This window comes from Delphinus delphis, chromosome 17 (assembly GCF_949987515.2).
Source record: "Delphinus delphis chromosome 17, mDelDel1.2, whole genome shotgun sequence".
Classification (NCBI taxonomy): Eukaryota; Metazoa; Chordata; class Mammalia; order Artiodactyla; family Delphinidae; genus Delphinus; species Delphinus delphis.
In genome coordinates this window covers 2,079,130-2,094,456 of record NC_082699.1, presented here as the reverse complement: position 1 = coordinate 2,094,456, position 15,327 = coordinate 2,079,130, and the positions used below count along the sequence as shown (strand labels likewise).

The window sequence follows — 15,327 nt, the reverse complement described above, 5'->3', positions numbered from 1 at the left end:
TTGTAAATCTTATAAATGTGAATGGAAATGATGAATAAAGGGAGAAAAATAGCAATATGAAAAGAAAACAGAATTAGATGAAAGCTCACGGCTCTCACGTGTTTCCTTGGCAACATCATACTCATCAGCACATGCCTCACTAGTCCTTAAACTGATTCTGTGTCCTTGACGGCGCTTGAGTCTGCATTAGGGCAACATCTCCAGCAATCTCAGCTGTGACGCGCGATGATCAGCGCTGCGCCAGGGGGTGTCGAGGCCTCCCCTGAGTCTGCGAGGGAAGGTTTTCTGGAGGCAGATCTGCTCTCAAGGTGAATGCAAGCTGTGGAAGTGTCATGTGGAAAAGCAAGGGGTACGGCTGGATCCTCAAAAGCTGGGAGACACAGGAGATGATGCCAAATCCAGACAGAGACCAGAACCCTGAGGGGCTTCTATCCTGTGTTGACAGATGTCACAAAGGCAGTAGGAAGCCACTAAAGTAATGTAACAAGGGAGACTGATGACATGGCCGAGTTTACATTTTAGAAGCATCATTAATCGGGCAGTGGCTGGGAACAGGGACAGAAGGGCAGGTATCTATGTCTTTGTAATGCTTTGGCTTCTCCCAGACTTCCTGAAAGCCCCCAGTTCCAGATGTGTCTCTTTCACTAGACTGTGGACATCTTGAGACAAGGGAGTGTACCCTTTTCTGTGTTCCTCGTGTCTGCACATAGACGATACGTAGGAGTGTGTGCAATAAATATTTACACCGAGAAGGCAGGTTTGGCCGATGCTGCCGTAACCAGATGACAAGGGGTTGCCTTACTTCGGTTAGAGTGAACCTTCCAGATTTACTCAAGGGCAGCTGTTGAGGAAGAGGCCCGGGTATAGAACACAATTCAGATTCCTTCTGATAACGGAGAGAGGAACGCAAAGAAGTCAGAATCAGGAAGACGACCAGCTCCGGGGCGGACCCTGTACTGAGACGTGTTCAGGACGCAGTCTGAGGGATCCAGGCGTGCGTCTGAGCTCCAGTTAACAGAACCAAAACTTACCATCCTCAGGCCAGGGGCCTAAAGACTGGATGAAACTTCCTGATCAAACATATTTCATCCTGATCAAACGTATTTCATTTAAATTTATTCCCCCCAAATGGACTCTACACTATCCCTATACGATATGTCTATATGTATAAATATTTTCATCGAATATATGGAACATTCACAGAGGGGTATACAGATGTTCACTTTGACAATTTATTTGGAATCTCTCAAACAGGAAAGAAAAAGAAAACAGAAGAAAAGTGTTTCTAAAATGCAGACCTTGTGTGTTATTTTGTAATAGCTTAAACCCATCAACCTGGTGGGTTGATGGTACAGAGTACTTCTTGTAATCATATCTATGTAAAGATATAGAATAACCGAAATACACGTGGAAAAAGAGGTACTAACATGTTTCCACACGCTGCCGGATGTGGTGTGCTCTTTGTTATTCGTAACATACTAATTTCATTTTGAGAAACTTTACACGCTGTCTGTGTAACAAAGACGGGCAGAAAATTTGGTTTTTCTCGTATAAATTTCTGGGATCCTTAGGGTTTTGTGTTTGTTTTGTTTATTGTTGTTGCTTCTTTCTGGCAACGTGATAAAATTCAGCCACACTGATAACTCATATTATCGATTCTCTATAGAAATCAGCTCTTTTCTAGCGATTTCTTTTTAACATATGCACACATCTTTGCCAGCTCAGTGGAGAGTAACAGCTCCAGAGAGAAAAGGAAATGAGTTTACCGGGATAGCTACATCTAAGTCAATATACCTGTACAGCATAATAAGCCATCACTGCTCTATTCTCCTCCAGGTTGTCTGAAGGCTGCTCCACTACAGAGATGAAGCAGTTTATGAAATAACTGCTAAATTAACCATAAGTTTCTGCACATTTTATTTTTGAAGCAGTGCCAATTCTTCACTTTGACTATTTGATATCTAACATTTAATTATGAACTTTATTACTGTGAGTCAATCATTTTCCTTTTCCCCCTAAGTATAAGAAAAAACTCCCCAATTCAAAGAAATCTATTTTTCTAGAAATTGACTCACATGTAAAAGGCATCACTTGAAAACTATTATGTTCATTAAATTAGCAACATATAACAAATTACCTTGGGATGCATGGTCTTTCTGTGTCAAATCATCCTGATTTGGTTAAAAAGCGGTTGAAGAGGAGAGTCTGAGTCACTCAAGGTGGGTGAGGGCCCCTGTACGTCCAGGGCCTGAGTGGTCTGCAGAGGACGGGTCCCATGTCGGGGGTCCCAGTGGAGCCTAAATTCTGTTCACCCAGTGAACGTGGAATAATCTTCTATCTCGGTTACCTGCTGACACCTGCCTGCCAGAAATTTGTTTGTGTTCCAGACCAAGAAGTGTCCCGGGGGAGTGGCCGTCCTGAGGCTGCACGGTGCGGAGACCAGCTGCCAGAAATGCACCCGGGCATTGAAGGCCGCGACATACGTTGTCTGTTTATAATATCTGGGTCCTGCGCTAGAGCACACGCCACTGGAATGGGTTTTCCAAGAAACTTAGAAAAGTCACTGAACTACTGCGAGACACACAGTATTAGAAAAGTGAGCCCGGTCCTTAAACAGAGTAGCTACCCAATGACGCCTCTGTGGCTACTTTCAGGAGAATAATTCCCCAGAGCTGCCCGGGTCAGAGGCTCCGCCCTTCTCTCCAAGCCCTGCTAAGGGCACCTCGTCCTCCTTGTTACTCAGGTCCCTACAGCTCTGCAAGCTCCCAGGTCTAAGCCACACGCCCAATAACCTCCCCGCCCCCCCTCCACTCTTCTCCCCTCCGAAGCATCCTCCCCAAGGCGCCAAGGCCATCACAAACGGCATCATGCTTCTGCCATCAGGTCCTGGCGGCTTTGGTGGCCCTCGGCACTGTGGCGTGTCAGCCCTGGGTTCATCACCCCAGATCTGTGCTCTGCCACCGTGGGCCGGGCGCTCTGCCCTCTGACTTGGTGTGGCCTCAGCCATGTGACCTGCTGTGACCAGTGGGAGCCTGTAGGTGTCCTAGCAGCAGGGGCACATGAAGAAGGACTGCAGGTAAGGCTTGCTCTGTCCTGCCTGTGTCACCGGCAAGAAAAGGACGTTCTGGGCTGACCTCCTGGCTCCACAGGAATCAGGGGTAAGGGGAGCAGAGCCAGGTGGGGGATGGTTGAGGGAACCAGCCATGGGACGAGTAAGCACTTACTGCTCTAAGGCAGGGAGGCGCTGTCACTGTGCCACCCAGCAGCGCGGGGGCCGCATCGGCCACGAAGGCCAAGGCCCCTGCTATCCGGTGCTGCCTGCTTCACTCTGAACGTGGCCCCGCGGGTCCTGCCAGCGGTGTCACCTCCTGCCTGGTCAGCGGACCGTGACTGCGGATTCCGAGGAGAAGGCAGCTTCCTCTGAGTACCGCCCGGCGCTCTTCCCCTCGTTACACGCTTCCACCCCGAACAACTCCCTTTGCTAAGAACCAGCAAACCTCACATGAGCCCTTTTGTGTCCATCCCCTCCACCAGGCGCCGTGAGAACAGGGACCTCTACGAAGCAGAGACCCAGGAGGACTGGAGGGAAAGACATGTGTGCTGAGTGCTACTCTTGTAGGAGATGCATCGAGAAAATGTTCATTCTTAAATTCTCGAATTTTCCTTCTGGATTTTTAACAACTACCTTTGATAGGAAAGAGTTGAAATATTATTGAATAAAAAACATAAATCAAAAAGGAAGTTTAACCCATGGAATTTATATTATGATTATGTTGTAACTATATAAATGCATTTTAGAAAAAGTCAAATTAAACATATTGTGAACTGTGTGTGTACATGAAGGTCATATGTCCTTGGCAAAAACAGTAGATCGAAGATCCTCAAAATCAGTGTCCTTCAACTTATCCAAGCCACAGAAGAGACTCTCAAAAATGAAAAGTGTGAATATACGCCATATTAATTTCCTTTCAAATTTTACCTTGAAACACTGTAAAAATTAATGTCCACTTAAAGACGTGAATGGATTATGAAGACTAAGGTGCCCCATCAGACAGTACAGTCAAGTGTTCACAAGGTGACCCTCCCTGGCTTGGGGCCTCCAAACCCTGAAATTCCCCCATCCTATAATTCTAACATATTACCTACACAACTAAAAAATACGTTTCCTCATTTTGATATTGGAGATGTTGACACAGAAAAATAATAAAGGAACACTTTTAAAAAGTTGTTTTGAGAGAAGAAAATTTCCCTTCATTATGAGGCCATACTTTTAGTAAGAGAGAATATATGTAATATATAGACATACGTCTAGATCGTCCATATATGTACACTTTTTATAGTTATAATGTTTTCTGGCAACACATTTGTTTTATGAAAATTCAATCTCTTGTTTTTCTATAAACATATTAAGGCATAATTTATCTCCTATTAATAAAAATGAGGACCTTAAATCCAACACCCGATAACCAGTCAGAGTGCTGACAGGAGCTGGAAGCAATTCCAGTCGTCCTTGATTAGGACCCAGGCCGCGCACCCTCGTGCTGATCACGCACAGTACCTTGGTCGCAGCGTCAAAGCAGATGAAGCCCATGCTGAAGTCGATCGTGAGCCCCATCAGGTGACTTTCCAGCACACACGCATAGGTCTTGCACTGGGCGGAACAAAACACTGTTACTTTCATGTGACTGACCCAATGTCAGGGTTAATAGTCCACATATATCAGACTGTGTCACAACCGCTGTGATAAGTTCCTCATACACCAGCTAACTTTATTTCAGCAATAACTGTATAAGGAACCTGGGGTTGTCAACATCCTAACGTCAACAAAACACAGGCTGAGTGGTTGTTGACCTGCCCGGGGGATGCAGGGCTGAGTTTCCAATCCTGCCCTGGTGACCTTGTCCTTACCTTGTGTCACACTGATGCCCTTCCCTATCCTGGCAATAAAACTGTATACACATTTTTAGGTGTAGGCAAGATTATGTTAAGTTGTCATATTCTGTAGCTAAATATCACTGCATTTTTATTAAGCTAAAAGTGAATTATTAAAGATTAAGGTATGACTTAAATTCTTGGCATATCAATTTCATTGATATTCTTAAAAAGAGAGCTCTCAGGCACACAAACAGATTTAATAATCAGAGCAAGAAACAGAAGAAACGTCTTGACCTTAAGAGTCTCTACATGTTCATTAGTGTGGTGCAAGTTATGCCCTAAAGACATTTACCCTTCCTATTATTTGTGTAAGCCTACTGATTCTTCGAAATCAATAATTAATGATCGCTCACACTGAGATCAGATTAAATTACACGTTTACTTATATAAATAGTTTGGGAAAACTAGTAAAATATAGATGCTGGAATACAAGAATAACAGATGAGAAGTACACACTTGGGGCTTATATGAAACAATGCATTTTTATGTCCATAGGCCAGTTTTATTTGCACTTAATTGCAAACTGGAGTGGGATATTCAAATCAGGAAAAACACCTTTTTTTTAAAGACTTTTTTGATGTGGACCATTTTTAAAGTCTTTATTGAATTTGTTACAATATTGCTTCTGTTTTATGTTCTGTTGTTTCGGCCAAGAGGCATGTGGGATCTTAGCTCCCCAACAAGAGATCGAACCCACACCCCCTGCATTGGACAGTGAAGTCTTAACCACTGGACCGCCAGGGAAGTCCCAAGAAAAACATTTGTAATTCACAAAGGGGAGAGAGAGGGAGGGAGAGGGAGAAAGAGAGAAACCTATCTCAAGCAAATGTTCGATACCAATCCTTACGTCATATTTGTGTTTATAATACTGTGTATAAATGTACATTAAGTGAATCTCATTCTGACTAACGATGGCTAAATGCATCACGTTGACTCCACCAAAAAGCTATATTCATGTGTTTAAGCCCAATCTGCATTGGAAAGTTATAACCAGGCCAGATTATTCATTTGGAGTTAAGTTTTTCAAAAAAGCAGATTAGAAAGCAAACTTAATGGGCCTTGTAAGTTTATTTGTGGGTGTAATTTTATTTAATACATGAACACCTTACCTTCCATGCTGTACCCACCCATTACCACTTTATTAAAACTACTATCAACTTAAGGAATATCCAAGGCCATCTCATTTTCTCCAATTAAGACATAATTGCTTGCTATTTTCAAGTGACATTATTTAAAAAATACATGTCAGGTGGAAACACCTTCAGTATGGAACACTACAATTTATCTCATTAAGAACAGAATTATGAATTAAATTACATTGTTTCGATAATCATTAAATCGAAACAGATATGATATAACTTGAGATCCACTGAAGTTTTATTCTATGATTTATAGTCTTAATAAACATATGTAATGAGTATATTTGTATGTTTTAACATTGAAATGTTTATTGTTTAATTTCTATATTTATTTTATAATAAAATTGAATTATAGTTAGAAAAAAGCAAAAAAATTATCCTTTTTAGGGAATTTCAAGCTAGAAACACTTTGAAAGATTTTTGCACAATTATATATTATATATAATTATTATATATTATTTTGCACAATTTTATATATTATTACACAATATCTGAAGATACATCACACATAAAATGATTTTTTACATGCCCTTTTGGATGATAGCTAACTGTCTATAGCTGGATAAAGCACAATGAAAGAGTCTGAAATAATAACATTAAAAGAAATCAAGTTTTGAACGGGACACACTTCTTCACAGAAAGTCTTATTTTAAAAGGGTTGTATTAATTCATATTGAATTAGTGTAAAAAACAATTATATGTCCCTTGCCAGTATTATTCACTTACTCTGGGAAAATTGTTCAGAAATTGGACAAATAAAGGTACTAAAAATACAGTAAATTAATTAGGCTTAACTCTGGTACTTTGAATACTGGTGAATGTAAGATGTAATTCATGCAAATTGTCATGTTTCTGTTTCAATGTTCATCACAGTTTCTACTGTCACCCTGGGAAGTATGGCTAGATTTTAAGGTGTTAATTGAAATGACAATGTAGGATGTTTAGAAATACCTGCTTTCAGTGAATTATCCTTTAAATAAATATACATTTATATCAATATTAAGTACATTAGAGATCAGAAAATATTTAAATAGATAAAGGAATAGATTAGAAGCTAGAAAATGTTAGGGTGCAGTCCTGTTAATGAAAACTAATTTCAAAATAAAAATAATTAATTTATTAATTTTTATTGTATTAGTTTATTAATTTCCTACTTTTATGCCTGTTTCACAATAGGAGTATGTCCTCTCTTTATTTTTTTACCAACTTTAGTGGAAGTGGAAATATTAGGAACATAGAAGTAAACCACAAACTTCTTCATGTAAATATATTCACATCTTTGAATTCTGAAAATAACAGAACCACAGTGTTCAGTCGTTGATTACTGATTTCTGGTAGAGTAAACAAGGGGAAATTATAAAATCTATAAAACAACCAAAAGCTAAAAAGACATTAGATATTTTTCTCTTCACTTACCATATGCATCTCAAATTTGTATTGTGAATATGTAAGGCGCTAGTACAAAGAAATGCATTGCTCAGGACATCAGTTTAGAGGATGTGAGGTCCAGATTTTAAAAAATAGTAAAATACAGCGAAACAATATAATTTTATCTCTATCTCACTTCTAAACATCAGGAGACTTAAAATGAAATTTTAAATTGAAACCAGCAGGTAGAAATCACCATGTATTTGTTTCCAAGTGAAGTGTGATATTCTAGGGAAATGATAATTAGGAAAACCCAAAACTATCAAAATAAATAACAAAAACATCAACTCCTGTACAACTTTATACAATGCTTTAAAATGGTCTTAAGTGTTGATACTTGGAATAAAATAATAGTTAAGGTATTTTTCTACTTTGATATTAAAATATCTATTTACTGAATTGAGGTTCTATACAGCTAAATTATTGAAACAACATTTCTCAGTTACTTTAACATTTTTAGGTAATGCAGATCAGCAGAATATGAGAAAATGTCAATTAAGCAATGAAAAAAGTGAAAACAAGCCTTCTCCTGTTCCCTTCCCCTGATTGTTATGTCATACTGGTGTGACCTGATGGGTTGAATATAGAAATTTGTAGTCAGAAGAAAGAAATTAATACATGTCACATATCAGTTCAACATAACTGAACAACTATGCATCCAAGTCCCCCGTTGCAGGCAGGAATCCCAGGATAATAATGCTGTACTGTCATCCTCATACGCTTGTTTTCAAAATTGTGTCCGTGTGTCTATTTAGGTCCCGGCTCTACGACTCAAGTGCATCACAACTGTTCAGTTTTGCCCTTGGTCTCTGTTAAGGGTCAGTTAGGGGTCAGCTGCAGAGCCTGTTCCTGTCCACGGTCCTGTGAGTTGTACAGGCTACAGGTTTATGACATTTGGTCTAGATATAACTTCACAGTTAAGAGATAAAGTTTAACAAACTTCTGCCGATTACTCATGATGTACAAAATGCACTATACTTCAGTCGGTAGAGGAATAAAAGAATCCCTGGAAACCCACAACTCAGTGCGGGGATGACCAGCACTCATCACTCCAACACAAGCACAGCATGGGGACACCTAAGGAAACGGATTAAGAGACTGTTCGGCAGGGGCGAGTTTGAACAGGACTCACGTGGAAGGGGCAATGGGGGCAAAGGGCAGGGCTGACTGGGGGTTAGCAAAATTGTCCTGGATGATGGGACCTCTGAGAAAAGCTTCAAATTCCCTGTCGTTTTGAAGGGTAGAGATGAAGAGAAGGCTTTCTAGCAAGAAAGAGCCTTGTGAGTGAATGAAGTCGTTCAGGCTGGAAATTAGGTGGCTGTGACTGGAGACCAGGAAATGGCTTTGTAAACGATTAATTAAAATAAGAGCATTTTCTACTTTAGATTTAAGGTAGAGCAGATTCTAATTAAAGTTAGAAATATGTTTTTGATGAGTGGTAGGAAATAGCCTAGAAAGATCAAATTGTAGGAAAATTAAAACGTTTTTCAGAGCCCTGTTGCACTTCATTTAATAACAATGGCTACTTATTGAACATTTGAGAAGGTCAGGACTCACAGAACTGCATTTTTATGCTCCTTTGAATTTATATGAGAATTCTAGGGGAGTGGTCATGCATCTTTGGGGGTCACAGGTCCTGAGATTCCACAGACTCTCACCTGTATCCGTTCCACTTCCAGAAAGGTTGCTGTTTGGAAGGCTCTTTCCCACTGGGCGAGGTCAGAGTCTAATTCCACGGAGAAGTAGAGGTCCTCCCCAGATTCGGACTGCACGGTGAAGCAGTGTTTCCGCCGGTCCAGCAGGTCGCTGTCCTGATGAAAATCTGGAGTTACACAGGCTGGCACACATCAGTTCTACTCTGACAGGGCCACACCTGGATCAGTGCTGACCAGTGGGTGGCGGGGATGCTGCAGTGACAAAGATTACACTCTATGACAGCACTAATTCTTCATTCAAGTGGTCACAGCAGACAATTTCCAGGCCTCAAAGTCTATAACGGAAACACTTCTTCTTTGAATTGACACTGAGGCATGTCCATAAGATAGAAATTAGGATTTCTGGCTTCATCTCTTACTAGCAAGGTAACTACCAAAGCATTGAATGCTTGAGAGTCAATTCCTTACTGTACAGATGGATAACACACAATTTCTCTTTTTCCTTACAGAGCTGTGAAGATGATGAAATTAAGCAATACTTATTAATGTATTTGCAAATTTAAAGAGCTTCATAAGCATGGTCTCTTATATTGAGTTGATTTCTATAACCCTTAAACTATCATAGGAATATTCTTCTACATGAGATATGAAAAAACTGTGTCTAACATGTCTCAGAAATTTTATTGCTTTTAAAAAAATACACATTTACCTTACTTATGTAACTGTATTTCATTAAGTCAAGAAGACTCTGACGTGGCCATTTCTTGGTCTTAATAGAAGTTTTCAACTAATGTGTTCACACATCTGTACGTGTAGCAACTTCAGAGATGTTAAAAGGTAAAAAGAATGCAGCTAGGAATTGAGGAAAAATTGTAAAAGAGAAAGTTGGGGCAATGACTCAGAATACTATAAACCTGATTCCATACGTCACAGAATGAAAAGGATATTCATGTCTTATTCAGCCAATATGACCAATGTGGAAAAATAGCTTGCATTTTAAATTATATTAACTCAATAATTACGTAACTTTGACTTTTTTGCGCTATATAGAAATACAGGAAAAGTAGGTGAAGGTAATATACATGAATGTTAGTATTTCCATTTTTATAGCTATGGCAGATATCAAGGTATTAAAATTACTTTTCTAGTAAAATGTCACTGAATACCTGCCAGAGTAACTATTTTCAAACTCATCTGGCCTTTAAATTATTACTCATATGTTCACAGGTAAATCTCATGATCTGAAGAGTAAAAATTTCAACTTCTGAAAAAAGTAACCGAAATAAATACTTACAACTATTATTTTTAAATTAATTTAAAAGAAAACTCAAGGCATTTTAGATATTAAAAAATCAATTACAATCAATCCAAGTGAACACGCTGTATAATGTAAGTCAATTCATTTTGGAGGATTTTAGTTGCCTCATCTGGGAAAAGAAGGAATAAAAGTTTAAATTTGCTCCTTTTCCCTGGGAAACTGGAATCCCTGATATAAATGGACATAATGGCAAATTTCAGAGAAAACATGAAGCGTATTCCTCAGATACAGTCTCTAAATTAATCTTTACAATAATCCATGAAAATAGGCTATAATCTTCCTTTCCCTGAAGAGGGAAGTAGGTCTTGGATGTGTTGGTCCCCATTTTGGAAGCTGCTTGGCCCTAGCGACTCAGATCAGATCATTTGGGAGTCACTCAGCCCAAGTTCAGATGTCAGTTCTACCTCTTATTTCTGCTTCTCCTAGAATCAGTGCAGGTATTTCTTAAAAGAGGATGATATACCTGCCTGAATTTCTTATAAAGATGAAATTAGTTGATATATTTACATATTGCTTAGAAAAGTGACATGTATATTAAGTGCTCCATTAATCACTAATATCACACAGTATCATTATTTTTTTTCACACAGTATCATTATTAATCACAATATCACCATAACTAATATTGACTATTACTACAAAACTGGATTGGATCAGACTCCAGGTCCAAATTACGTTCCAGTACACACACACACACACACACACACACACACAAACACACACAAACCTGTGATACCACTTATGGTGGAATGCAGGCTGTAGCAGGAGAGTCAGAAAGGCTCCTTTTCTAATAAAATTAACAAACAGTATTCACATTGAAAAAGAAACATGCTTGTCTGAATGTTTATTATGCAGGCAAGTTTGACTTTTGTGCCCTTCTTTAGGCATTGTGTGTGTGTGTGTGTGTGTGTGTGTGCCCAGACGGGTGTGTGAATCCTGTCCCAGCACATCACATATACTACAAAATGCTCTTACAGACATTAGCAATTATGATTTCTATTTCTGAGAAAATTAAGACTTACAAAGATCAAGTGACTTAAACAAAAACATATTCTAAAAATTCAGAGATCCTAGAATTAAAGGTAAAATGTGTTAAAAAATATATATACCTAAGGGAAAAGCAACAAATAACATATAAGGGAATCCACATAAGGTTAACAGCTGATCTTTCAGCAGAAACTCTGCAAGCCAGAAGGGAGTGGCAGGACATATTTAAAGTGATCAAAGGGAAAAAAACTACAACCAAGATTACTCTACCCAGCAAGGATCTCATTCAGATTCCACAGAGAAATGAAAACCTTTACAGACAAGCAAAAGCTAAGAGAATTCAGCACCACCAAACCAGCTTTACAACAAATGCTAAAGGAACTTTACTAGGCAGGAAACACCTGAGAAGAAAAAGACCTACAATAAAAAACCCCAAACAATTAAGAAAATGGTAATAGGAACATACATATCGATAATTACCTTAAATGTAAGTGGATTAAATGCTCCAACCAAAAGACATAGATTGGCTGAATGGATACAAAAGCAAGACCTGTATATATGCTGTCTACAAGAGACCACTTAAGACCTAGGGACACATACAGACTGAAAGTGAGGGTGGAGAAAGATATTCCATGCAAATGGAAATCAAAAGAAAGCTGGGGTAGCAATTATCATAACAGACAAAACTGACTTTAAAATAAAGACTGTTACAAGAGACGATGAAGAACTCTACATAACAATCAAGGGATCAATCCAAGAAGAGCATATAACAATTATAAATATTTATGCACCCAACATAGGAGTACCTCAATACCTAAAGCAAATGCTAACAGCCATAAAAGGGAAAATTGACAGTAACACAATAATTGTAGGGGACTTTAACACCACACTTTCACCAATGGACAGATCATCCAAAATGAAAATAAATAAGGAAACACGAGCTTTAAATGACACATTAAACAAGATGGATTTAATGAATATTTATAGGACATTCCATCCAAAACCAGCAGAATACACTTTCTTCTCAAGTGCTCATGGAACATTTTCCAGGATAGATCATATCTTGGGTCACAAATCAAACCTTGGTAAATTTAAGAAAATCGAAATCATATCAAATATTTTTTCTGACCACAACCCTATGAGACTAGATATCAATTACAGGAAACAATCTGTAAAAAATACAAACACACGGAGGCTAAACAATACCCTACTAAATAACCAAGAGATCACTAAAGAAATCAAAGAGGAAATCAAAAACTACCTAGAGACAAATGACAATGAAAACACGAAGACCCAAAACCTACGGGATACAGCAAAAGCAGTTCTAAGAAGCAAGTTTATAGCAATACAATCCCACCTCAAGAAATGACAAACATCTCAAATAAACAACCTAACCTTACACCTAAAGCAATTAGAGAAAGAAGAACAAAAAACCCCAAAGTTAGCAGAAGGAAAGAAATATAAAGAACAGATCAGAAATAAATGAAAAAGAAATGAAGGAAATGATAGCAAAGATCAATACAACTAAAAGGTGGTTCTTTGATAAGATAAACAAAATCGATAAACTATTAGCTAGACTCATCAAGGAAAAAAGGGATAAGACTCAAATCAACAGAATTAGAAATGAGAAAGGAGAAGTAACAACTGACACTGCAGAAATAAAAGGATCATGAGATATTACTACAAGCAACTATATGCCAATAAAATGGACAAGCTGGAAGAAATGGACACATTCTTAGAAAAGCACAACCTTCTAAGACTGAACCAGGAAGAAATAGAAAATATATACAGACCAATCACAAGCACTGAAATTGAGACTGTGATTAGAAATCTTCCAACAAACAAAAGCCCAGGACCAGATGGCTTCATAGGCAAATTCTATCAAACATTTAGCAAAGAGCTAGCACCCATCTTTCTCAAACTCTTCCAAAAAATAGCAGAGGGAGGAACACTCCAAAACTCATTCTACAAGGCTAACATCCCCCTGATACCAAAACCAGACAGAGATGTCACAAAGAAAGAAACCTACAGGCCAATATCACTGATGAACATAGATGCAAAAATCCTCAACAAAATACTAGCAAACAGAATCCAACAGCACATTAAAAGGATCATATATCATGATCAAGTGGGGTTTATTCCAGGAATGCAAGGATTCTTCAATATATGCAAATCAATCAATGTGATACACCATATTAACAAATTGAGGAATAAAAAACATGATCAACTCAATAGATGCAGAAAAAGCTTTTTACAAAATTCAACACGCATTTATGATAAAAACCCTCCAGAAAGGTAGGCATAGAGGGAAGTTACCTCAACATAATAAAGGCCATATATAACAAACCCACAGGCAACATTGTTCTCAATGGTGAAAAACTGAAACCATTTCCACTAAGATCAGGGACAAGACAAGACTGCCCCCTCTCACCACTATTATTCAACATAGTTTTGGAAGTTTTAGCCATAGCAATCAGAGAAGAAAAAGAAATAGAAGGAATCCAAATCAGAAAACAAGAAGTAAAACTGTCACTGTTTGAAGATGACATGATACTATACATAAAGGATCCTAAATGTGCTACCAGAAAACTACTAGAACTAATCAATGAATTTGGTAAAGTACCAAGATACAAAATTAACACACAGAAATCTCTTGCATTCCTATACACTAATGATGAAAAATCTGAAAGAGAAATTAAGGAAACACTCCCATCTACTACTGCAACAAAAAGAATAAAATACCTAGGAATAAACCTACCTAAGGAGACAAAAGACCTGTATGCAGAAAACTATAAGACACTGATGAAAGAAATTAAAGATGATACCAACAGATGGAGAGATATACTATATTCTTGGATTGGAAGAATCAACATTGTGAAAATGACTATACTACCCAAAGCAATCTACAGATTCAATGCAATCCCTATCAAACTATCAATGGCATTTTTCACAGAACTAGAACAAAACATTTCACAATTTGTATGGAAGCACAAAAGACCCTGAATAGCCAATGCAATCTTGAGAAAGAAAAATGGAGCTGGAGGAATCAGGCTCCCTGACTTTAGACTATACTACAAAGCTACAGTAATCAAGACAGTATGGTACTGGCACAAAAACAGAAATATAGATCAATGGAATAGGATAGAAAGCCCAGAGATAAACCCATGCACATATGGTCACCTTATCTTTGATAAAGGAGGCAAGAATATACACTGGAGAAAAGACAGCATCTTCAATATGTGGTGCTGAGAAAACTGGACAGCTACATGTAAAAGAATGAAATTAGAACACCCCCTAACACCATACACAAAAATAAACTCAAAATGGATGAAAGACCTAAATGTAAGGCCAGACACTATCAGACTCTTAGAGGAAAACATAGGCAGAACACTCTATGACATAAATCACAGCAAGATCCTTTTTGAACCACCTCCCACCTCCTAGAGAAATGGAAATAAAAACAAAAATAAACAAATGGGACCTAATGAAACTTAAAAGCTTTTGCACAGCAAAGGAAACCATAAACAAGACCAAAAGACAACCCTCAGAATGGGAGAGACATTTGCAAGTGAAGCAACTAACAAAGGATTAATCTCCAAAATTTACAAGCAGCTCATGCAGCTCAATATCAAAATAACAAACAACCCAATCCAAAAACGGGCAGAAGACCTAAATAGACATTTCTCCAAAGAAGATATACAGTTTGCCAACAAACACATGAAAGGATGTTCAGCATCACTAATCATTAGAGAAATGCAAATCAAGACTACAGTGAGGTATCATCTCACACCGGTCAGAATGGCCATCATCAAAAAATCTACAAACAATAAATGCTGGAGAGGGTGTGGGGAAAAAGGAACCCTCT

At 38.3% G+C, this 15,327-nt stretch overlaps 1 protein-coding gene across 2 annotated transcripts in view; it reads right to left on the bottom strand.

The window, feature by feature from the left end:
- Window positions 1-15,327, bottom strand: part of SNTG1 (syntrophin gamma 1) — a 460,317-nt gene that overhangs the window by 24,562 nt on the left and 420,428 nt on the right. For both annotated transcript variants that reach the window (XM_060035135.2, XM_060035134.2), the window contains 2 exons: window positions 9,161-9,313; window positions 4,559-4,651 (listed from right to left, as the gene is read on the bottom strand). In XM_060035135.2, coding sequence (XP_059891118.1) covers window positions 4,559-4,651; window positions 9,161-9,313 — 246 coding nt within the window. The remainder of the gene's footprint in view (window positions 1-4,558; window positions 4,652-9,160; window positions 9,314-15,327) is intronic.